Here is a 25,663-nt window from a genome sequence, read left to right on the forward strand (position 1 = left end):
TTACCCCTTTTGGTATCTGCTTGCTCTGGATGAAACCTTTGTTGTCTTATAGTCAATGGCACATTCCTCAATTACTTTATAATATATGGTTTCCCATCATTGACCCATTATTTTCAGCATCCTTAACATATCTCCAAGCACATGAATGTCTAAGTCAAAACATTGTCCCTTCTCTTGACCTCACCCGATAGGTTGTAACCTAAAATCCATTGCATCAATGCAAGAACAGTCATCATTTCTAAATCAGGTTCCCCTCCACATTATACATGGCAGAATACAACTCCGCCAGCTTTGCTGAGACCAAGGCACTATTCAACCTTAACTATTAACCAAGAAAGGCCTGCCCAGAGGCCTGAACTACATACAAATGTATGTACTGTCCTTATCCTCGTATAAACTTCATAAAATGTAATATGTATCAGCATTGTGGCACACGGCAAAAAGATTTCCTTTCAACATTATTGTACCTAGCAACTCCTGCCCCTGACCAGGCAAACTGGGCCCTAAACATACTACTCCTTTACACAACTCTATACCTTTATAACTCTATATCTCTATACCAAACATATCTGCTAGTAGCCTCCTATAGCCTCATAATTTCTGCAACAATTATCATCATCATCATAATTATCATACTTTAGTAGTAACTTAATTCATTTGAAAATATTTTTCATGCATTTGCCCCCTTAAATGCCAATTTTACTGCAACTGTTGTTACCTTGCATTTTTTTCTAGCTCTCTTTTATTAATCTGTAAGTTCTGTAAATTTTGCAATTTTGTAAGTTTATAATTTTTGTAATTTACAATATTTGTATTTTTCTGGAACTTTTCTCGCCAGGACTCCATTGAAAATGGGCTCCACGTGGCCCAGTGGACCATCCTGGTAAACAAACTGCAAATAAATAAATAAACTCAGCTATGAGCAACAAAATGCCTGCAAGGGGTCCTTGATATGGACAGATTTAGCAGTATTGTACACAGTAACCCAATATACACCAGCCCACTAGGCTTGGGAATTTGACCTGGCTAAAGTCTGAACAAACACTTTTTTTTTCTCTTCTCTCTCTCCCTCTTCCCCCTTTAAATTACCCAGTTACCCCTAAATGAACTAATAAACAGTAGTCCTGCCAAAGCCAGCATGAATTCAAATTTGTTTAACAATCTGTAATAGCTTTATTGAAAATGTGATCAAATCTGCATTGTTGTGCTCCGCAAACTCCACCATCCACCAACCCTACTAGACCCTAACCCTTGAGCAGGCCGAGGATGCCTTAGATTTAGTTAACTGTCTGTACTCTTATAACTCTGTTAATACATTCTTACACCCACATTACTGTACACAGCAGGCAAGGTCCAAAATGCAACATATTTAGATAACACTCTAAATGGATAACCAAATTCAGACATGACCATATCAACGTTATCGAACACCGTAACACTCGACAAATTCACCTGTCTTATTGGGCCCAAGCTATTAAGCAAAGGATGTGAAGGCCCACAGATGCCACAAATTTGATTAAACATTTGTAACTTTGTTAAAATATGCTTACATCAGTGTTCTGATACACACAAACCCTCAAAATCCCTGGTCCAACTAGGCCCCAAGAGACGTAATTCAAACTTAAAACAACTAAATGAAATGTAAGACCCAAAACTGGGCATATCGTGCAGTCCGATATCCAACCCTGGCCCAGCCACCATTGGGCTTATGTTAACATGCTGTTTACAACCAATCAGTGACACTGAACTCTCACCACATTAACATTTTGAGTTAAGAAATTAGCCATAGTCTTTGTCTACGTTATAAATGTTAATACCATTCATACTAATGCATTTCACCATGTTCCCTATTAAACCAGTTAACTTTGTAAAAAAATAAAATATATATAAGATAAATAAAGATATATGCCAGCAGCCCCAACAACTCCAAAAGTTACCTGACCAATACTGAAGAACCTCTGCAAAAAAAAGATCTTGCTTACTCCATGTATAAGTTCTGGCCTACAGTCTCTGTGCTCTCATTTGTCATTTTCCATGTGTTTGGCTCAGTCTGTCCTGGTCTTTGTTCTACTCTGCCATGCTCTGATGTTGAAAAGGGATTTTGCTTGGCTACCTGTAGCTTTTTAAACTCTCCCCCTGCCTACCCATCTACCCTTATACAAGCCCTCTCCCCTTCCTCATCCCAACATACTTCCTGCCCTCCTGGATCCCACCCATGCATACTATTTTCCTCAAAGCAACAGCGCTATGCCTGCAATCCCTTGACATGCTCTCATTTGTCACTGACATTTACAACAAATGAACAAAGAAGCTAAGATTTAAGATGGTCTTAAAATAGAGTACATTTTTCTCTTGGTATATCTTTGAACGCTTTAAATGTATTAGTGGATATTGCAGATTGCCATCATGGTATAAATGAACAATTGGTTTATGTGCTGTAGGGTTCTGACATTAAAATGATCAAGATTCTGACTACTTTGCTGATTCATTTCAAAATATTTGCATTGATTTATCCTATCACATAATTTGCTTTTAAATCTGCTGTGTTTTCTTTTTAAGACTAGAAGGTAAACTTGCTTAAGGGGCACTCTTATCTTGAAAAGGCCTCTCCATATTGCTGCTGGGATTCTTCTTGGTTTTAATGTAGTTTCAGTGACACTGCACTTAAACAATGTGGTAAAACTGGATAGAATTTATCTGTGTATGTGCCTGGACAACTAGTCGTTCTGCAGGAGGAGGGCTTCCATGTGCTCCTCTTGTCAGGAATGCATGAAGCACTACTATAAAAGGGATGAGGAATGCCAAAATCTTCAGAACTTTTTGCCACTGAAGCAGTGCTTTGACTGGCCACCTGTCAGTCAGCTGCAAACTTTAAGCTGGGCAGATAGGTCTCCGCTGGGGAAAGCCTTCCTTTTTAAATTGAATTTTATGTGGAATATTGTTTTTTGATAAGATTTCTGTGTGTGTGCATGTAGAAAACAAATTGAAAGAGACAGACATCTTGTCCTTTATGTTATGTGTTCCGAGTGCTTTTGTGAAGTTTTTGTGATGTAAATGTTTTATTTATAACTAAAAACTATATAAATTTTCCTGTTAAGAGCATTGGGGAAAGGATATTGTGCTTGTGAGGTACTGTCAATGTAATACTAACCTCAGACCCACCAGTTCCTTTTCTCACATACTTACAGACACTTCAGTGCTACACTACCTGCTTTCAGTTCTTCCTCCTTGGCCTACCTTTGGAAGAAGCAAATAGCCTTCTTGGTATTAACTTCCCCAGTGCACAAAAAGAAGAGAGTTGTTAAGGATTCTTAAATGATATTTCTGGCTACTTTGTTGCCTTAGCCACTGGTGGGCGACTCTGATGAGGCTGATCATTGTTTCTCAGACCACCCATCTTTTTCCCTCTGTCCTGTTGGTGTAGCATTAGCTGCCACCAAAGACCAGGGGATAGCCATGTCCTCCATGGCTGTAGAAAAGCCCAGGGTAGTCCAGGGAGAATCACCTTTGTCACTGACTGGAAAACGGGCTGGTGAAGGGCTTGCACTTGGCTGGGAAGGGAATATGGAAGCTGGGGCCAGTGTACCTAAGACGTGTGTTGGACTGGAGAATACTGTGCTTCATGAGGAAAACTGTCAACCTGTCTCTATCACTATGAACAGAGCTAATCTTCTGCTTTTTGCTAAGGAACTGATGACTGCCTTTCTAACACCTAGTCGGGCCTTGGGAAAAGAGAGGAAAACAATTTCTTCTCAAGCTGATAGGATTTTTCAGTCAGAAAGTGAAGATTTACGGGGGAAAGAGTGTTTTTCTGAGGATTCTACTCAGTCAGAACTTTCAGATTATGAAGAAAGCATTCCTACAGACATTCCTAATGTAAAAATCTCCTTTTCAGAAATTTTATCTAATATGAGTGAAAAAATGCACAGTTCAATGGGAACAGAGTGAAGACTCACAAAATGTTTTATGATTTAATACAATTACAGATGTCTAAAGCAACTATCATTCCTCCCGCATTGCCTGCTTTAGAGGATATTTTTCATACTGCAGCCAGTTTATTGGACAGGTGCATGAGTTCCTGTTTTCTAATCTCAAGTCAGACCAGGAAGTCATCTCTTTTTCTATATCTGCTGCTTTTGAACAGGTTAGTGCTTCCAACCCAATAAGTTGGATAAGTTGGGGAAAATGTATGTTTCTATCAGTTTAACTTTCAAGATTTTAAATTGCCATGTCCTTATGTTAAAGTTCTTGCTTGTGTCTTTGAGAATATACAGAAGTCATTTGCTAACCGTCCATCTTCTAAGGTAAAAAAAAATTCTGTAAATGCTTCTATGACAGCTGTTTCTCAGGTGATTAAGCATATTCTGAAGTGTAATTATGATGTCTTTGACTCCTCTTTCAGGGCTTTCTGGTTCACATTTGAGAAGACTTGCTTGGCTTTCGTCTCAAAACATTCCTGAGGAAGTAAAATCTGAGATCTTGAGCTCTCCTTTAAATAAAGTTTCTCTTGTTGGCACTTCACCAGCTGAGTTACTTAAGAAGTGAGAGGAAAAGGAGAGCTGATTCAAGAAGTGCCATAATTTTAAAACCCTCCTTTTTTAAACCATGTAAAAGTTTTAACCTCTCCTCTGCCCCCTTTTCCCAAGAAGCAATTTAGCAGCAAGTGGGGGTCAATGGAAAGGATCTCCCTAAAAATAAGGGAAAAACCTCAAAACATCAAGGACAGCCTTCCCAGTCTGCATGACTGTCTGCCTGTTCTGGTCCTCCTGCCCCCAGCACTTGCAACCTCTCCATCTCCTTCAGACTTCAACTGCCCTTTTAGCATCAGATAGTCCAGGCAGTTGTGTTCTGAGGGTAATCATGGTAATGGGCATCTCCTCTTGCCCAAGAAACCATATTTTCTATTTCCTCCAATTCTGCACAACATCCTGTTTTAGGGATAAATAAAACCAGTGCCCTTCAGTTTTTGAGGCAAAGGTGATTATTCAGAGATATTTCTGGTCCCCAAACCAGAAGGATCTTGGTGACAGTACTAAATCTTTTGGCTTTTAAATCTCCATGTCAAAAATGATGAATGGTAAAATATTTATGTATCTGTCTGAACATATATGTAGAGAGAATCCTATAAGCAAAGATGGGTAGTTTAACTGCATCTCTTATCTTAGGCAAGCATAGCCTTTCTACTTCCTTTGAAAGCATGTAAGTAATGCCAGAGGGGTTCAATTCCCCAATATCCCAATATTTTCTATAGTGAAAACACTGTAGTGTGAAACGTCTGCTCCTCAGATGTTGTTGTGGTACAGTTCAAGTACTTTGACAGTAAAAGAAAAAATTCAGGGAATGAGAAAGTCTGTGTCCTAAAACAAGGGCTGTAGTATGTTGCCATCTGCTACTACATTTGAACGTGCCAAAGCAGATAGGAGTTGATGCTGAGATAAGCCTGGGTATATATGATACTCTTGTGTTGCTTTTCAATCGTAATAGCTTATCTGTGGACTTGGCCTGTTGAGTCTTGACTTTTGGGTATTAGTTGTTCTGACATAAATAAATGTCTGTAATTGTTAGTTTTGTACAAGTATCTGCTATTTTCTCATACACTTTAAACTCTAATGTATTCATTTATTAGCTGTTTTTGTAACTCTAGCTTATTAGATCCCAGTTATTAGCCAATTTGCCTATAATTAGTTGGTGCATTTAGGTTTTCAAAAACAGAGAAGGGACGTCACCTCCCAAACAGGCAGCAGTAATGCAACAGATGTAACTCTTCGAGAGTAATAAAATCCAAATCCAAAGAGATGTAAAAAAGTAACGCTTTTATTTATAATAAAAACAGCGTTTTCACCGTAGTAACACCACAGCTTCTTCAGCAACAAACACTTAATTTAAAATAACCGCCAGTTATATATGGGTAATTAGTATGACGTGTGGGAGGTACTTCTAGTATTTAAAGAACCACACTATAACAATGCTTGATAGCATTGTATCTCTAACATGGTTAAAACTATTTACCCAAATACATAATGAAAGATAATAACTTGTACATGACAAATTGAAGGTTAAAAAATCACAAAAAATTACTAAATATTTAATTAAAACAATCTCAACTATGACATTACTTGTTGTTGTGTTATAATTGTATGGTAATGTGTTCTTAATATAAGGAATAAAACATAATCATCAAAATTTATTAATATTAGATGTGTAAGACTAATGTATATATCCTGTGTAATATGAACTGTTTACTGTAGACAGTTAACACTATGGCATTACTAGAAGGTATTTAGTGCAAATATGAAAGGGGGTGTGTCAGTAATTCTGAGCAAAATAATAGAAATATGAACTGGACATGGCGCTAAATAGTAGCTATCATGTTTTTTTCTTTCTTAAGAAATTCCTCATTTTCAACATGCAATTAATATTGCAGTTTTCATTAAGTCCTGGATAACTAAAGGAATTTAAAGCTATCTGCCATTCCAGTTCACAGATTTCTAATAAGATGTTGACAGGTCCCCCTCTCAAAGTATGTGGTATAATATCAATAGTTGTGAAGTTAAAACTGTGCCCTAGGTGTCTCTCACAGTGTTTTGCTAGGGCATTGTCGCATTTTTTATTTCTTATAGCATAAAGATGCTCATAAATTCTGTCACGAAGTCTGCGGTCAGTTTTTCCTATATAGTGTGCTTCACAGCAATTGCATTTTGCTAAGTAAACAATGGACTTTGAATTACAGTTGAGGTTGCCATTAATGTAATATTTATTCTCATCTACCTGAAAAGTACTACAATTATTGACGTAGTGACAGTATTTACAAAATCCACATTGTTTACATCCTTTTTTGTTGCTATTGTTGTTTAAATTATTGCAACTTTCCAAGATGGATTTCAGGTTTCTCCCTCTCTTAAATACAAAGTTAGGTTTAACACCTAGTTTTTCTATCAGTTCCTCATTATTTAAAATATATTGCCAATTCTTCAATAAGATCAATTGTATGTCTAAAGAGTCACTGTTAAAAGTAGAAATAAAGCTAATTTTTAAGGAATTGACTCTCTCCGAAATGTTATTGCTGCTAATATTCTCTAGTGATATATTGGATGAGTCTGAATCCAAAATTATAGTAGGCACTTCAGTAGCAATAATTTTCCTTTTAAGAAGGGGGTAATAAGTCCCATTCAATCTTTTAGTGTCGACTTCATGAAACAGGTCCAAGAATAAGTCTACGGGGTAATTTCTACTTGTGAACATGTTTTCAAGTTTTTTACACTCATCATAGAAAATCAATTCCCTGTTACACATTCTTGCTGCTCTTATGAGCTGTCCTTTAACAATAGCTCTTTTTTGTTTAAAAGGATGCAAACTATTGAAGTGTAACAGGGAATTACAGTATGTAGGTTTTCTATGTATTCTTGAGACATATTCACAGTTGAAGTCATCCTTAGATAATTTTACATCTAAGTAGTCTATTTCAGTGGTAGAGAAAGAAAAAGTAAATTTCAAGAATGAAGTAGAGTCATTACAATATTGAATTAATTTAGTGGCTGTTTCTACATCTCCATCAAGTAAGATGAAGATGTCATCCAGGTATCTGGTATCTAATATTATTTTCTCCTTTTCAGTGATCTTGAAAAAATGGAATTTCTCCCAATACGCCATAAATAAATTGGCGACCGATGCCCCACAAGGTGACCCCATAGCTATGCCTTGTGTTTGTAGGTATACTTTATCGTTAAATATAAAGTAGTTAGATGTTAGTATTATGTCTAACAATTCTGACACTATGTCTATCTCATTTCTTATTGCACCCAGGTCTTCAAGTATGAGGGATATCCATTCCACTGCTTCTAAATGGGGGATCGATGTGTAGAGGTCAACCACATCGATCGTGAGAAAATTGTGGGAATTGTTGAACATTATATTGTTCATGCTATCAAGAAAGGACCAGGAATCCTTACAAATGTATGGTAGTGATCCTAGATATTTAGTTAGGATCCTATCTACTAGTTGTGCACAAGGGTAGGTAATCGAGAGACGTCCATCAATTAATGCGCGTAAAGGTGGATTATGTAAATCTTTGTGAATTTTTGGCACACCAAAAATCACAGGGTTTTTAGACATATTGATGTCAATGTAGTTGTATGTATCTATGTCTATTTTACCTTCTATGAACATGTCTCTGAAATACCCTTTTATTTTTGTTTTAGATATGTTAAGTTCATTAATGGATGACTGGGTATACGCTGGACCAGCTAGTATTTGTTCCATTTTTTCAGTATAGGAGTGGTTGTCAAAAATGACTAACCCTCCTCCTTTATCTGGTTTTACTACCCAGTTGCTGAGGAACAAAGTTGGTTGAGACATAAATTTTGTTCAATAGTTGTATTGTAATTCACTTGTCTTTTCTTTGTCCTGGTGTTTGATCTCAAATTCCTGATGTCAATCTCACATGATTTTTCAAAAGAAGCTAGTGCTATATGTAAAGGAGGATTGAATGTACTAGCTAGTTTCAGTTTATGGTCTTGTATGACATTGGTGTTACTAAAAAGGAAATTCAAATTAAGTTTCCTTACATAACATTTTAGATCGATAATAGTCTTAGCAATATTACATTTTCTTGTAGGAACAAATGTGTTACCATAGGCAAGTAATTCAATGAGACAAGGGTCCAGCTGTACACTAGAAAAATTATAAATGTTAAAGTCACCCTTCTTATTAGTCAAGATGGTTAAATTATTCAATGAGTGATTGTTATTGTTTGCTATGGTTTCTGTTGTAGTCGATCCACTTGTAAAGGTTGGATTTAGATTATTACAGTCCTCTGGAGTCAAGGTAGTTAATGTCTGGTTTTGTTCCATCTCTTTTGTTGAGGTTTGGAATTCCGTGGTCCTAAAAAACGACCATCATTAGAATTGGTGTTGTAGTTTGACTGTCTATTGTTAACGTACTGTGGTGGCCCATTTTTATTAGCTTTTTCTTGTATTCTATTACTACGTCTTACAGTTGGTGCTTCCATTCGTTCGTAGTCTTGGTCACAATTAACTGTATCAGAACCAACGTTCTGGTCTTGGCCACCGTACGTTGAATCTGCCACAGCAGCACAAGATGTACTGTTAAGTTTAACATACGCTGTGTTGTTGGCGTATGCTAATCTATCTCTCGTAAGCTTTTTGTTCTTAGTACTTTTAGCTTTTTCTATAAACAAGTCAATGCTTGTAAAGGTCCGGGTATAGTCAAACCTGTACCTTTCAAAGTCTAAATCATTCCTGAGGGTAGTGTCTAAGTCAGAGACTTCTTTTGTCAATTTATTAATCTGAATGTTATAATACTTGATCAGTACTTCAAGGAGTTGTAAACCTTGTGCGTTAAATAGTAATGTTAACTCCTTGTTGAAGTCTTGGTCAAAAAATAGACCTGTAGGACAAAATGAAGACCATAACCCTTTAGGGATCAGTTTTTCAACATGACATTGTTTGAAATATTGTACTTCTAGTTGAAGTCTTTTTAATTTTAAAAGGCTATTATCAAACTTTTTCAAGTTATCGACTATGGTATCATTACTTACTAGTACATTCTCGTTGTTTTGTACCGACTGCCCATGTCCTGGAGTGAATGTCATGTTCTCTGTGCTGTTAATCCACTCGTTTATTTTAGGGGCCCCTGGTACAGGATGATGTTGTAAATTAGGACCTTGCAATAAGTGGCCTTGTTCTTGTACATTTCCATAAATAATAGGAGCTGGATTCGTTAGATAAGACCCAGGAGAACGCTGCCCAGGAGGTATCGAATCAGCTGTAGAAACAGAAGAAGATGCAGCGTTCAAACTGTCATGGTTGTAAATGTCGGCGGTTACTGATGTTCCTGAAGTTCCAGTAGCCTTAACTTGATTAGTAAACGACTCACGTTTTTCAAGAGTATCAAGTTTAAGTGAAAAGGCATCCATACATTGCGAAAGGTCTCGTAACAGTGAGGCCAGACTGAAGTTATCAGTATTAGTCTCCGGTTGAAGGATATCACGGCTGCCTGGGCTAAGAGGTTGGTCGGACAACAGACTCATAGTAGTGTTCCACAAAAGTAGCACAAACGATTGAAAAACAGAGAAGGGACGTCACCTCCCAAACAGGCAGCAGTAATGCAACAGATGTAACTCTTCGAGAGTAATAAAATCCAAATCCAAAGAGATGTAAAAAAGTAACGCTTTTATTTATAATAAAAACAGCGTTTTCGCCGTAGTAACACCACAGCTTCTTCAGCAACAAACACTTAATTTAAAATAACCGCCAGTTATATATGGGTAATTAGTATGACGTGTGGGAGGTACTTCTAGTATTTAAAGAACCACACTATAACAATGCTTGATAGCATTGTATCTCTAACATGGTTAAAACTATTTACCCAAATACATAATGAAAGATAATAACTTGTACATGACAAATTGAAGGTTAAAAAATCACAAAAAATTACTAAATATTTAATTAAAACAATCTCAACTATGACATTACTTGTTGTTGTGTTATAATTGTATGGTAATGTGTTCTTAATATAAGGAATAAAACATAATCATCAAAATTTATTAATAATAGATGTGTAAGACTAATGTATATATCCTGTGTAATATGAACTGTTTACTGTAGACAGTTAACACTATGACATTACTAGAAGGTATTTAGTGCAAATATGAAAGGGGGTGTGTCAGTAATTCTGAGCAAAATAATAGAAATATGAACTGGACATGGCGTTAAATAGTAGCTATCATGTTTTTCTTTCTTAAGAAATTCCTCATTTTCAACATGCAATTAATATTGCAGTTTTCATTAAGTCCTGGATAACTAAAGGAATTTAAAGCTATCTGCCATTCCAGTTCACGGATTTCTAATAAGATGTTGACAGGTCCCCCTCTCAAAGTATGTGGTATAATATCAATAGCTGTGAAGTTAAAACTGTGCCCTAGGTGTCTCTCACAGTGTTTTGCTAGGGCATTGTCGCATTTTTTATTTCTTATAGCATAAAGATGCTCATAAATTCTGTCACGAAGTCTGCGGTCAGTTTTTCCTATATAGTGTGCTTCACAGCAATTGCATTTTGCTAAGTAAACAATGGACTTTGAATTACAGTTGAGGTTGCCATTAATGTAATATTTATTCTCATCTACCTGAAAAGTACTACAATTATTGACGTAGTGACAGTATTTACAAAATCCACATTGTTTACATCCTTTTTTGTTGCTATTGTTGTTTAAATTATTGCAACTTTCCAAGATGGATTTCAGGTTTCTCCCTCTCTTAAATACAAAGTTAGGTTTAACACCTAGTTTTTCTATCAGTTCCTCATTATTTAAAATATATTGCCAATTCTTCAATAAGATCAATTGTATGTCTAAAGAGTCACTGATAAAAGTAGAAATAAAGCTAATTTTTAAGGAATTGACTCTCTCCGAAATGTTATTGCTGCTAATATTCTCTAGTGATATATTGGATGAGTCTGAATCCAAAATTATAGTAGGCACTTCAGTAGCAATAATTTTCCTTTTAAGAAGGGGGTAATAAGTCCCATTCAATCTTTTAGTGTCAACTTCATGAAACAGGTCCAAGAATAAGTCTACGGGGTAATTTCTACTTGTGAACATGTTTTCAAGTTTTTTACACTCATCATAGAAAATCAATTCCCTGTTACACATTCTTGCTGCTCTTATGAGCTGTCCTTTAACAATAGCTCTTTTTTGTTTAAAAGGATGCGAACTATTGAAGTGTAACAGGGAATTACAGTATGTAGGTTTTCTATGTATTCTTGAGACATATTCACAGTTGAAGTCATCCTTAGATAATTTTACATCTAAGTAGTCTATTTCAGTGGTAGAGAAAGAAAAAGTAAATTTCAAGAATGAAGTAGAGTCATTACAATATTGAATTAATTTAGTGGCTGTTTCTACATCTCCATCAAGTAAGATGAAGATGTCATCCAGGTATCTGGTATATAATATTATTTTCTCCTTTTCAGTGTTCTTGAAAAAATGGAATTTCTCCCAATACGCCATAAATAAATTGGCGACCGATGCCCCACAAGGTGACCCCATAGCTATGCCTTGTGTTTGTAGGTATACTTTACCACCACAGTACGTTAACAATAGACAGTCAAACTACAACACCAATTCTAATGATGGTCGTTTTTTAGGACCACGGAATTCCAAACCTCAACAAAAGAGATGGAACAAAACCAGACATTAACTACTTTGACTCCAGAGGACTGTAATAATCTAAATCCAACCTTTACAAGTGGATCGACTACAACAGAAACCATAGCAAACAATAACAATCACTCATTGAATAATTTAACCATCTTGACTAATAAGAAGGGTGACTTTAACATTTATAATTTTTCTAGTGTACAGCTGGACCCTTGTCTCATTGAATTACTTGCCTATGGTAACACATTTGTTCCTACAAGAAAATGTAATATTGCTAAGACTATTATCGATCTAAAATGTTATGTAAGGAAACTTAATTTGAATTTCCTTTTTAGTAACACCAATGTCATACAAGACCATAAACTGAAACTAGCTAGTACATTCAATCCTCCTTTACATATAGCACTAGCTTCTTTTGAAAAATCATGTGAGATTGACATCAGGAATTTGAGATCAAACACCAGGACAAAGAAAAGACAAGTGAATTACAATACAACTATTGAACAAAATTTATGTCTCAACCAACTTTGTTCCTCAGCAACTAGGGTAGTAAAACCAGATAAAGGAGGAGGGTTAGTCATTTTTGACAACCACTCCTATACTGAAAAAATGGAACAAATACTAGCTGGTCCAGCGTATACCCAGTCATCCATTAATGAACTTAACATATCTAAAACAAAAATAAAAGGGTATTTCAGAGACATGTTCATAGAAGGTAAAATAGACATAGATACATACAACTACATTGACATCAATATGTCTAAAAACCCTGTGATTTTTGGTGTGCCAAAAATTCACAAAGATTTACATAATCCACCTTTACGCGCATTAATTGATGGACGTCTCTCGATTACCTACCCTTGTGCACAACTAGTAGATAGGATCCTAACTAAATATCTAGGATCACTACCATACATTTGTAAGGATTCCTGGTCCTTTCTTGATAGCATGAACAATATAATGTTCAACAATTCCCACAATTTTCTCACGATCAATGTGGTTGACCTCTACACATCGATCCCCCATTTAGAAGCAGTGGAATGGATATCCCTCATACTTGAAGACCTGGGTGCAATAAGAAATGAGATAGACATAGTGTCAGAATTGTTAGACATAATACTAACATCTAACTACTTTATATTTAACGATAAAGTATACCTACAAACACAAGGCATAGCTATGGGGTCACCTTGTGGGGCATCGGTCGCCAATTTATTTATGGCGTATTGGGAGAAATTCCATTTTTTCAAGAACACTGAAAAGGAGAAAATAATATTATATACCAGATACCTGGATGACATCTTCATCTTACTTGATGGAGATGTAGAAACAGCCACTAAATTAATTCAATATTGTAATGACTCTACTTCATTCTTGAAATTTACTTTTTCTTTCTCTACCACTGAAATAGACTACTTAGATGTAAAATTATCTAAGGATGACTTCAACTGTGAATATGTCTCAAGAATACATAGAAAACCTACATACTGTAATTCCCTGAGTGTGGCTCTTCAATAGCTTACTGAGTTACTGGACAAGGGTTTGTCCTTCTCTTCCATTAAGATTCATTAATCCTTCCTTTATGCCTAAGGTGGTTTCTAGTGTGGCTTTAAACCAAACTATTCATTGCAGTCTCAGCAGTTGTTTGTTTCTTTCAAACTATTTCTAGGTGGATTGGCTTTTGCATTGCATTTGGAGATTCCAGCTGGGATTAGGCCTCATTCAAGGATATTTTGGAAGCAGCTACTTGGAGTTCAGTGCATACTTTCTCTAAGCATTATCACCTTCCTATCTACTCTAAGTCTAGGGCTGGTTTTGCCACAGCTGTTGTGCAAGTCATGTTGTCAGCTCCTGCTTCTTTATGATTTGCTGATATTTTTGTATATATTCTTGTATATATTGTACATATTTTGTCTTTTAGGGTCTTCTGACATCTGGGGCACCCAATAGTAAGGACTGCAGCAATGGGATCCTCGAACATCTACATTTATGGTAGGTACAAAACTGTACTTTACACTTCAATAGTTCGCATCCTTTTAAACAAAAAAGAGCTATTGTTAAAGGACAGCTCATAAGAGCAGCAAGAATGTGTAACAGGGAATTGATTTTCTATGATGAGTGTAAAAAACTTGAAAACATGTTCACAAGTAGAAATTACCCCGTAGACTTATTCTTGGACCTGTTTCATGAAGTCGACACTAAAAGATTGAATGGGACTTATTACCCCCTTCTTAAAAGGAAAATTATTGCTACTGAAGTGCCTACTATAATTTTGGATTCAGACTCATCCAATATATCACTAGAGAATATTAGCAGCAATAACATTTCGGAGAGAGTCAATTCCTTAAAAATTAGCTTTATTTCTACTTTTAACAGTGACTCTTTAGACATACAATTGATCTTATTGAAGAATTGGCAATATATTTTAAATAATGAGGAACTGATAGAAAAACTAGGTGTTAAACCTAACTTTGTATTTAAGAGAGGGAGAAACCTGAAATCCATCTTGGAAAGTTGCAATAATTTAAACAACAATAGCAACAAAAAAGGATGTAAACAATGTGGATTTTGTAAATACTGTCACTACGTCAATAATTGTAGTACTTTTCAGGTAGATGAGAATAAATATTACATTAATGGCAACCTCAACTGTAATTCAAAGTCCATTGTTTACTTAGCAAAATGCAATTGCTGTGAAGCACACTATATAGGAAAAACTGACCGCAGACTTCGTGACAGAATTTATGAGCATCTTTATGCTATAAGAAATAAAAAATGCGACAATGCCCTAGCAAAACACTGTGAGAGACACCTAGGGCACAGTTTTAACTTCACAGCTATTGATATTATACCACATACTTTGAGAGGGGGACCTGTCAACATCTTATTAGAAATCCGTGAACTGGAATGGCAGATAGCTTTAAATTCCTTTAGTTATCCAGGACTTAATGAAAACTGCAATATTAATTGCATGTTGAAAATGAGGAATTTCTTAAGAAAGAAAAAAACATGATAGCTACTATTTAACGCCATGTCCAGTTCATATTTCTATTATTTTGCTCAGAATTACTGACACACCCCCTTTCATATTTGCACTAAATACCTTCTAGTAATGTCATAGTGTTAACTGTCTACAGTAAACAGTTCATATTACACAGGATATATACATTAGTCTTACACATCTATTATTAATAAATTTTGATGATTATGTTTTATTCCTTATATTAAGAACACATTACCATACAATTATAACACAACAACAAGTAATGTCATAGTTGAGATTGTTTTAATTAAATATTTAGTAATTTTTTGTGATTTTTTAACCTTCAATTTGTCATGTACAAGTTATTATCTTTCATTATGTATTTGGGTAAATAGTTTTAACCATGTTAGAGATACAATGCTATCAAGCATTGTTATAGTGTGGTTCTTTAAATACTAGAAGTACCTCCCACACGTCATACTAATTACCCATATATAACTGGCGGTTATTTTAAATTAAGTGTTTGTTGCTGAAGAAGCTGTGGTGTTACTACGGCGAAAACGCTGTTTTTATTATAAATAAAAGCGTTACTTTTTTACATCTCTTTGGATTTGGATTTTATTACTCTCGAAGAGTTACATCTGTTGCATTACTGCTGCCTGTTTGGGAGGTGACGTCCCTTCTCTGTTTTTCAATCGTTTGTGCTACTTTTGTGGAACACTACCATTTAGGTTTTCAGTCAAACTCCATCTGATAAAAAAGTACATTCTCATTTGAAATTAACCTTATTATGTCATTACAAATTCCCTTTAGGCATGCTGTCTAGTATTTTCTGTTGTTTGTAGGTATGCTGGAACTGGAAGACCTTAACCGAACTAGATCAGCTCTGGATGTCAAAATGCCTACGTTTTGGCTGGTACATTAACTTCTCTCCAACTCCACATGAGCAGAGTATCTGGAAAAGACACTACATTGAAATGGTGAAAGAGCTTCATATCACAAGACCAAAGGTATTTGTTTTTCCACTTATTTACTTGGCTAGCTCAACAGGATGCATTGTATTGATTTCAGACCTTATTGTAGACATCCTACCTCTTGGTTGTACATCTGAAAAAAAACTAAGACATATGAAGACCGTATAACATTTTATTCATAAAATAAATTAGTAGATACAGATAGTACCTTCTTTTTCATTGTTCTACTAATACTAACCATGGTGGGAAAGTAAACCATGCAGGAAAGAAGATGCAAATGGCTATGTTTATCTTATGCAGTAACATATTCAAACTCATGGGCCTGGTTTTAATCTGATAGTGAAATCACACTTCAGCAGGGTAAAGAACTTTTAAAATACATATTACATTATAAAAGCAACTAGCCATTAAAGTACCTCAAATCTCATTTTTTTCAGTAGACGTAGTGGAAAAGGCTTTCTCATTGTGACTCTAACTGGGTAAATAACATCTGATCAGGTTCTTTTGGTGCCCTTACTTTGTGGGAATGCCCACTACCCCTTAAACTACTTCCCCAGTATAAATATTTCCTGTAAAAATCACAAAGAGTCCTACCTCCATGGTCTTCATTCACTTCAGGAAAAAAAATAAGCCATAATTGTTAATTAATGACATGCTCATTTATCCTTATATTTAAATTTCTTTCACAGTGTTTTAGTAATATTAGTAATACTGTACCGTATCACTGGGTAATTAAAACTTTTGTACTCTTTCCCTCATGCAGTAAAGATACCATTATTCAGAAAATAATTATAAACTCAGAGTCTCTCCTTTTCTGTTTTGGCTTTAGTCAAGGTTTACAATACATACAGCTTCTACATATGTCTCTTTATGTTTCTCCAAACAAATCAGGATGGTACAGTTAATCTCATTTCTGACTCTCCATTATTAAATATATAAAGGTGTCTCTTATATGTATGTATATATATATATATATATATATATATATATATATATGTATGTATGTAGCAGGTGGCACTAAAAAATGACCTCTTTCTTCGTGGATGCAAAACCCTCAGTAATGAGATGTGCCACATAATAGGACTTTCTGACCACAGTGGCAATGTGGTGGTCAAAAGAGAGGTTGCCGTCAGCCTGTGTTCTCAGATCTCTTATAACGCCTTCTGTGTTCAGTGACCTACCATCAGTGTGGTAATTCATGGGAACTGGGTTTTTCCCAAAGGGGATGATGACACATTTTTCTGACACCAGTCATTGGTCTCAGTGAGGCCTTTCTGTAGGATGTCAACATCACTTGGAGAGTTAATAATATCTCCCAACTTGCAATCGTCTGCGACCTTTGTCAGCCACAGTCCCTTTGTGTTGGCCTGGACTTCTGAGAAGTAGATACCAAACAGGAGAGGACCCAGGACCGATTCCTGTGGGACTTCACTCGTGACTGGTCGGCAGTCTGATTTGGAATCAGCTACTTTTACACTGTGGGTTCTATCTATGAACCAGTTTGCAACCCACCTAGTGATATAGGGGTTGATGCCTTGCTTAGTGAATTTTTCTGTGATTTTTGATTGGGGGATGGTATCAAAGGCCAGATCAAGGTAGGCTGTATGAATCACCTTGCCTTCATACACAGCTCTAGTGACTGACTCAAAGAAGTCAACCAAGTTGAGCAGGCATGATCTACCCTTCACAAAACCAAACTGTGTGGGATCCAGAGTTTGGAGATTCCCCTATATCCTTGTTTATTAAGTCCCTAAAAATAATCAGCCCATGCAAGTCTTGAACCCAGGACCATACACACCATAGCCACAGCAATTTACCACTAAGCCATCTGAGCGGTCTCCAGAGATACTAACAATTTTCTTCCTAGCCCTCCTTTTTTGCTGAATTATTTTTTCTCCTCTGTTTCTTCATGTTTGGCTTCCACTTCTTCTTCTGCTGCTGTCTTACTTTTGGTAGATTCTCTTTATGATTGCTTGTATTGCATGTGGATGTTCTACTTCTTGCTGTTTTCATTATTACTCACTCTGTAGTAGTTCAGTTTATTAAAAAAGGTTTTCCTTGTTATCATTTCTGTAGCAATAAGCACCGTGAACTTAGTCCTTCTGAAGAAGTCTGCTATTACTGGTTCTGTTTTTTTTTCCACTTTAAGCCATTTAAGGGGCCTCCACTATTGCTGTAATTCCCCCTCATTGTAGCTGTGTCCTGCTGTTTTGCCATGACATGGGGGTGGTCTAAAGTTCAAATTCAGAGATCTAATCCTTTTCCCCGACCCTGTTGAATTTGACCAAAATCAGATCATGAAAATAGTTTTTCAATCTACAACTGAAGGTTTGCTGATCACTGAGTAGTACAAAATATATGAAGGGAATATGTGAAAAGAAGAAAAGTATCACAAAGGTTGTTTGCAATGAACAGGTGACTTGAGCATTGACTGTGAGAGTACTTAATATAAATACACATATTTGCCACAAAGTTTGTCCTAAGTATTGGTGGGTCTGAGAAAATATGATCTTATTCCATTGAATTACTGATTCAGCTAAATGTAGCTTGTCACAGGCTCTTATGGAGCTGGTTAGTTGGGGTAGTCTAATCCTTCTGAGGCCTTTCTCTTTACTGGAGATAGAATCTTCCAAGCCCTAAACTTGTGCTCACAGATGAGTTTTTGATATACCTAGTGCAGGTAATAGTAAATCCCTATGGAGGTGTCAGGTGGTGTAGTGTAAGACCCTTTCACCTGATTGGCGATACAGTTCATCAGACTGTAAACTGGCTTTGACACTCCATGCATCTTTTGATGTACACCCTTACAGAATTAATGCTCATGGGAAAGCAAAGGTGGGTGTGATATATATGTTTTCCAGTATATTAGCATATGTTTCTAGCTCCCTGAATATTTCATAGCTTAATATTCTATCCGCATGTGAGGAATGAAACCAAGGAAAGGACAGGTATAGTATAGTATAGTATAGTATAGTATAGTATAGTATAGTATAGTATAGTATTCTTCTATGAGGAAGTCACCATGGCATTCATTTTCCTGGTGTATGTATTAGCACTCAGTCTCCACCCACCTTCTTTTCTCCTGCCTGTATTTAGGTTTGACTTTGTGTAGTGATTCTGTGTAATGACTGAATGGCGTTTTATTGAATAGCAGCCTGTGGTCTTCTTGCAATAAGTATTGCCTTGTTGTTTGTCTTCTAGTTTATGCAAATACTGCATGGATCCATGACTGTTAGTTGCAGTCTCTGCGCAGCAAGATTACCAAACATTTCATATTTACAACTTGAGGAGAGACAGTCTAACTAGACATAACTTATCCTGTAAGGTCCACTGGGGCACAGGCAGTTTCCTGTTTATTTACTGCCAAAAATGATTTAACCAGTCTCTCTTTAGACATATTCCTGTGGGCATTTCAAGTCATACAGGATCTGCACTTTTTCCATTTGTAAAGTTCTTTGTTAGTGGGTTATGCTCTGAAAACTGAAGTCAGAGCTCATGGCTACTAGCATTTATGCAGTAATTGCCTCTAGTGGTGTAAGGTTGTAACTGCAGACAGCACTGAGCAAGGTTATCACTATTGAAATAGCCCTGGGAAGTTAGATGACAGGAAGACCAGCAGTACCCATATGCAGAGATTGGCCCATAGTTGAATACTAACCAAGCAGCCCTTGTGGGCCATTTGTAAGCCTAGTGACAATCAAATCCTGTACCTTGTGTCACACCTTAACCATTATGCCAACAACCAATGACTGGGATTAGGAAAAGCATATTTTATGTATTCCTTCATGGCGATTTCCTCACTGTCTATTAAATGCATATTCAATAAAAGGATTTATGGAATATTATTTACTGAAGCCCAGACAGACTTGAAGTTTTTGAAAAGATTTTGATACTCAGCTTTTATATCTGAAGGGGGTTAAAGACTATTTAGTCATAATATTGTATTTGTGTTCTACGGATTAGCATAGTGTAATTATTGCTTGGCTAGTCATGGCTCACAGTCTATTAATCTGATGCAACCCTAAATTAAGCAAGATATTTCATTTTACCACTTGAATTTTGTGCTGAATTAAATTTTTGTTATATTTAATTTATCAAATACTTTTGGCAGCAGCTTTGCTCAGTAAAATTGTTTGTGTGTGTGTATTCCTACATTTTATAGATGCCTTTGTTGTAGGTAGCAGATAAAAAAAATATATATGCAATTATTTACAGGAATACAGAGGTTGTCATTTGTAGTACTGAGATGACTTTACCTTTTCACCTTTCACTCTGTCATACATTGCACATTGAAGTGTGTGCACTGATAGCTGCAGAAAGGAAGCCAGAGTTGCTGTGACAGTTAATAAGGTGCAAGCAAAGGCAAAGACGTACACAGAGCAATAAGAAATATGGTACCAAAAATTTATGAGTCTTGGTTATCTATTTCTTGTTCAGAAACTTTGAGGGAAGTAAAAAAAAGATGAAAGAAGGTTTGTAGATCTAAATGTAGTGGTAGGAGTAAAAAGTTGATTGTAGTGTGTATATTTAGTCGAAGGTGTTTGAAGGAGTATTATTTATCCATTCTTTGGGCAGTTAGGGAAAGTAGTATGTGGTTTAATTTACTGAAAACAAGTGACCAAAGATGAGTATACTTAGCCATTGCAAAAGACTAAGGTGTAGATTGCTGATTTGCTTAAATGACACATTTTTAACAGGGAATCTATCTCTGATGACAGGGAAAAAAGGCTCCTATCCAGAAATTAGAGGACTGATTGGTTCCCTGAAATAATCTTTTGTTTAATGATAAGTTCATATTTTTTGTGTTGTTTTTGCAGCTGCATGGCTAACCATTGGCTGCCACCAGGGCCTCTCCTTGTCTATCAGGCACTGCTGTCCTCTCAGGACTTACTCTGACCCATGCTTGCAGCCAGTGAGGAGATTGCTGCCAATGTGTATTTGTATTTTTAAGCCCTGACTTCCTCATTCCTTGTGCATGCCTGTAGTGTCTGTGCTGGCATATCTTCCCACCTTGGCAGCAACTCTGCCAAGGTTCCCCACCCATTTCTACATACGACAACCCCCATGAGTTCCTCACCTCTGCCATGAATCTACCACAAGGAGCATCCAAGTGTGTACCTCTCCCTCCCCCAGGATAAGCATGTCCATCCTCCAGAGCCTCAGACACCTGACTCACTAATCAAATTCAGGTCACCTGAGCCATGGTCTGGGGTTTGTTTATCCCTGTGTGCCACAGTCCTGGCATACTAATAAGTAGAATTATTCTGCAGTTTATCTAGCACTGGAATAACTACAGTTACTCCAAATGTTACACAGGAAGTTCCCCATACATTAGAAAGTGCTTGCATACTAGTACTGGTTAGATTATCTCACCTGCTTACTGCAGTAACATAGATACAAGTTATGCCTTGTGTAAAGCTATGCTAAATTAAAATAAAGGGTACCTGTACCAGAATTAAGTACAATATTATTTTGTATACAGACTGGAATGTAATCATTGGTATAGATTTGATATATGCATAGTCTGTAACACTATATATCAATATCTCCTTATTGCTGACACGTTGTTGATGTCTTATTTCATTGCATTGTATTGTATTATTTTAATATGCTATCTTTAGTACAGTAACAGGATGTACTGACAGATTATTGTCTTATTTCATTACATTGTATTATTTCCATACTCTGTCAGTTATTATAGTATGTGTTTATTTCTACTCAGACTCCTCCCAAAGATGAATTTGTGGTACCTGATGTTCAGCCAATTGCTAAAGATGTGACAGCAGTGAACCGGGTGTCTCTTCCTTCATCTCGACCTTTGTCTGCAAAGCTTACTGGGAAAGGGAAGAAAGACCTTCCACCATGGCGTTCATCTGACAAACACCCAGCAGACACTATTCGCTTTAACTATTTGGACAACTATGATCCCATTGAGCAGTCAAGGCAGGCGTAAGAATACTTTTATTTTTCTTCTAAGCAGGGAGCATTGGTACTATAGTTAGTTATGATTATGACTGTGTTCTTTGAATAGCATCCTACATCTGTTGAACATACCATTTAATATTTTTTTGAATACTTCCTATTCCAAATGGAAATTGAATGGAGTTATATTTAGCAGCTGTTTAAAAGTAAAAAAAAAAAGATTTGCAGAATATATTTTCTCACACCTTTGATATATTGTACACTACTGATCATCTATTGCAAAACTACAGCATAATGCTAATGAAATGCAAGAATGTCAAGTACCCTAAGACATATTGTAGAAAAATGTAATCTACAACTAGTGTTTATTTTTCTGTTTTTAAAAATGATGCTTTTCTGTAATACTATAGTTTGCAAATAATACATATGCTAGACTCTTTGAGGTGATTATATAATCCCACAAAGCCCTTGGAAACCAAAACCTGTCAAATTGTACTGGGAAGTATGGCTAGGTTTAAACAGGCCCTTTGTGTTGATAGCCTGGTATTCTAATATAATATCTATAGTAAACAGCAGCTCAAGATGTCATGAGGGGCTGTAGGCACTTTACAGTATATTTTCCTTGGGGAGGGTCACTGTAACAGTAAATCCGTATTTTTGTGTGTGTGTGTGTGGGGGGGTACCCATCTTCTTTATACTTTCTCTGTTTTTTCCTTAGTACTGTTTCCATCGTTTCAAGGACCAGCACAAGTATCATGTGTTCATAAGTAAATTCTTGTCAAACTGTCTGTGGAAACCACTGTCGAGGAGTATCCCCTATGAGCCTGCTATGGATTAATAATGAGGAAGAACTATTAAAATAACACAAGAACATGAAAAGATCTGGTGAACTCAACCGTATAAAGGACTTATCCAATAAAACTACAAGATGAAAACAGAGGTCTGAGCATCATTAGTTCAGAGCTATTGGAGATTTTGAGATTAATGGAACCCTAATTGCAGAAAAGGAAAATGAGTAAGAAGCTGCAACAGTGCTTATAATCTCAGAGAGCTTAAGCGTAATACTCCTCAATGGATTCTTAATGTGTTAATAGGTACTGATATAGGTGTATGCATGTAGCTCCCTGTTGCATTGTATTCTGCCTCCTTAAGTTCTTTTTGCCATTTTTGAGTGCTTTTGATCCCTCAGTTCTGATAGAGAAAATGTTATCTTTGTAGTGGCTCATGCTAAGCAAAATCTTTTAAACATGTTTGATTGATTTTTTTTTAACTGCCAGAAAATTTTCAGTGACACCAATGAAATACCGATTTATAGCACTGAAATCCATTTAAAAAAATGTGCTTGAAATAGGCACATTGAGAGAAAGGCTTTAATGCTTTCACACATTTAGACCAACTAATAGACATGCAGAAACTAAAGGTGGCGGTGTCAATTTACATAAAAAATAAATGTACCTCAAGGCTGATCAAGCCTACCTTTGAGTTTCTCCATATTCAAATTCATCTATCCATCTTCAGCCACTTTTTCCCATTTTGCACATGGAGTTGGGGTGTCACTTCAACAGTGACAATCATTTTGAGACAAGGTTTACATCACCAGCTGGCTAGCCCTGCCGAAGGAGTTCATCCATACCACTCACTCACACACACTCGCACCTACGGCCAATTTAGAGTGTCCAATCCATCTACTGCATGTCTTTGGAATGTGGGAGAAAACCAAAGCACCTGGAGGAAACCCACGCGACTGCAGGGAGGACATGCAGACTCCACACAGAAGGTACCCCAGCTGAGAATCGAACCGGAGAACCTCTTGCTATCTCATACCACTTTTTTACAAGCTGTAGGTCACATTGTATGACCCTGGAAACCCATAACATGTATTTAAGCTTACTAGAAACCGTCGCCATCCAACCCAATACCATATTTATGTTTGACATATACAGCACCAAACGTACAGGCACTGAGAATTCCCTGAGTTTGTAAACACAAACTCGCTGGACCAGATTGTCTATATGCCGACCATGGGTGCAAACATACTGGGTCTGGTCCTCACAAATATAGGAGAGTGCCACACACCCCCTAGGGTAATGTGTTTTCTGGCAAGGTCAGACCACATAATGGTCCTCTTCGAAGTAAAAATAAGAAACAATACCCCAGCTAACCCTTGAACATTCAGGAACTACTCTAAAGCTAACTTCCTACTATTAAATGATAATCTGGAAAAATTTCTTGCCCCCTTAAACCCTGAGAACACTGCTGCCTATGTGGAACTGTTCACAGAACCCCTATACAAGCATGTGGATAGCTGCATAGAGGCAGCTGTACCCACCCAAAACAAGTACAGAACTAACTCTGAAAATAAGCCACCCTGGTGGAATTACAATATCAATAGGCTGTATAACAAAAGGAAAGGAAATATGTTGCAAAAAAAGGTGGTGTAGTACCCAGCAGGTTAAAAACACCATCATAAAACTAAACAAACAACTCAGAGGACAAATAACAGTCTACCAAAGCCAAACTTGAGGTAAATCTGGCTTCTTAGGCCAAGGACAACCACGGGGCATTCTTTAGCTATGCCCTTAACCTCAAAGGTAATACACAATTGTGTGCGGGGCTCATTGTTAATGGAGCTATCTACACCAAGCCAGAAGATATAGCAAATCTACTGGCAGACAGGCTCTAACTTTAAGCCTCTCTGTACTCCCCGCTTCCCCTCAGGAAATACCATCAAATATAAATCCCCAACTATCATTAAGAGACACGTCCTCAATGCTATAAGTCCAGGAGCTCTGCAGTGATGGGTCCTAATAGTATACTAGGCTGCCTTGTAAATAGTATGAACACAACCTGTCAGGCCCTCTGGAATCAACAGTTAACCATAGCCTCCAAATGGGCTTCATACCTCACAAATGGAGTATATCAACCATCTTCCCACTACACAAAGGTGGGCCATCTGCAAACCCTTGAAATTACACTAGTCTCGTATGTAAAGCCAAGGAAAGAATTATGGAAATGATCAATAATGCCATAAGAAACCTTCAGACAATTAACCCAACCTACTTTGCTTTTGTCAAGGGCAGGTCATGCCTACCCAAGCTGGTGTAGATGTCCTTCAAGGATGCATCTGCAGTCATCACATATGGGTTGTCCTGCCTCAGGCAGCCCTTCGGTCGGCCGGATTCCAAAGTCTGGGTAAGGCGTCGGCTGATGTCGCACTTTCCCCGACGTCAGAGCGCCTGGGGTATAAAAGCATCAGCCGACGCCATCTTCCTCAGTCTTTCTTGCCGCGTGGTGCCCGAAGCAGAAGCAGTTCGCAAGTGCTGGTCGGCCAGCTCCTGTAATTCAGCTACCGAAGACTTCAAAAAGCTAAGTACCCCGCTGGGGACTCTTTCTTGCCTCAGCCGATGTCAGATAAAGTTAATAATTGTTTAACTTGTGGGAAACAAATACTTCATAAGGATTTCCACTCTTACTGCCTCCCCTGCCTAGGCCCAGACCATGACGTCTCGGCCTGTTCAGCCTGTGCTTCCTTCAACCGACGCACTCTTAGACGTTGGGCGGAGTTTGCAGAGGAATTTTTTGGGGCTAGTTTTTCGTATAAGATGCCGT

At 37.0% G+C, this 25,663-nt stretch overlaps 1 protein-coding gene across 5 annotated transcripts in view; it reads left to right on the forward strand.

Moving 5' to 3' along the window:
- Positions 1-25,663, forward strand: part of FBXO16 (F-box protein 16) — an 872,321-nt gene that overhangs the window by 567,509 nt on the left and 279,149 nt on the right. For all 5 annotated transcript variants that reach the window (XM_044062723.1, XM_044062722.1, XM_044062721.1 and 2 more), the window contains 2 exons: positions 16,004-16,168; positions 21,855-22,081. In XM_044062723.1, coding sequence (XP_043918658.1) covers positions 16,004-16,168; positions 21,855-22,081 — 392 coding nt within the window. The remainder of the gene's footprint in view (positions 1-16,003; positions 16,169-21,854; positions 22,082-25,663) is intronic.

The sequence above is a fragment of the Protopterus annectens genome, chromosome 2.part1 (assembly GCF_019279795.1).
Source record: "Protopterus annectens isolate FY-2018-M chromosome 2.part1, PAN1.0, whole genome shotgun sequence".
NCBI lineage: Eukaryota > Metazoa > Chordata > Ceratodontiformes > Protopteridae > Protopterus > Protopterus annectens.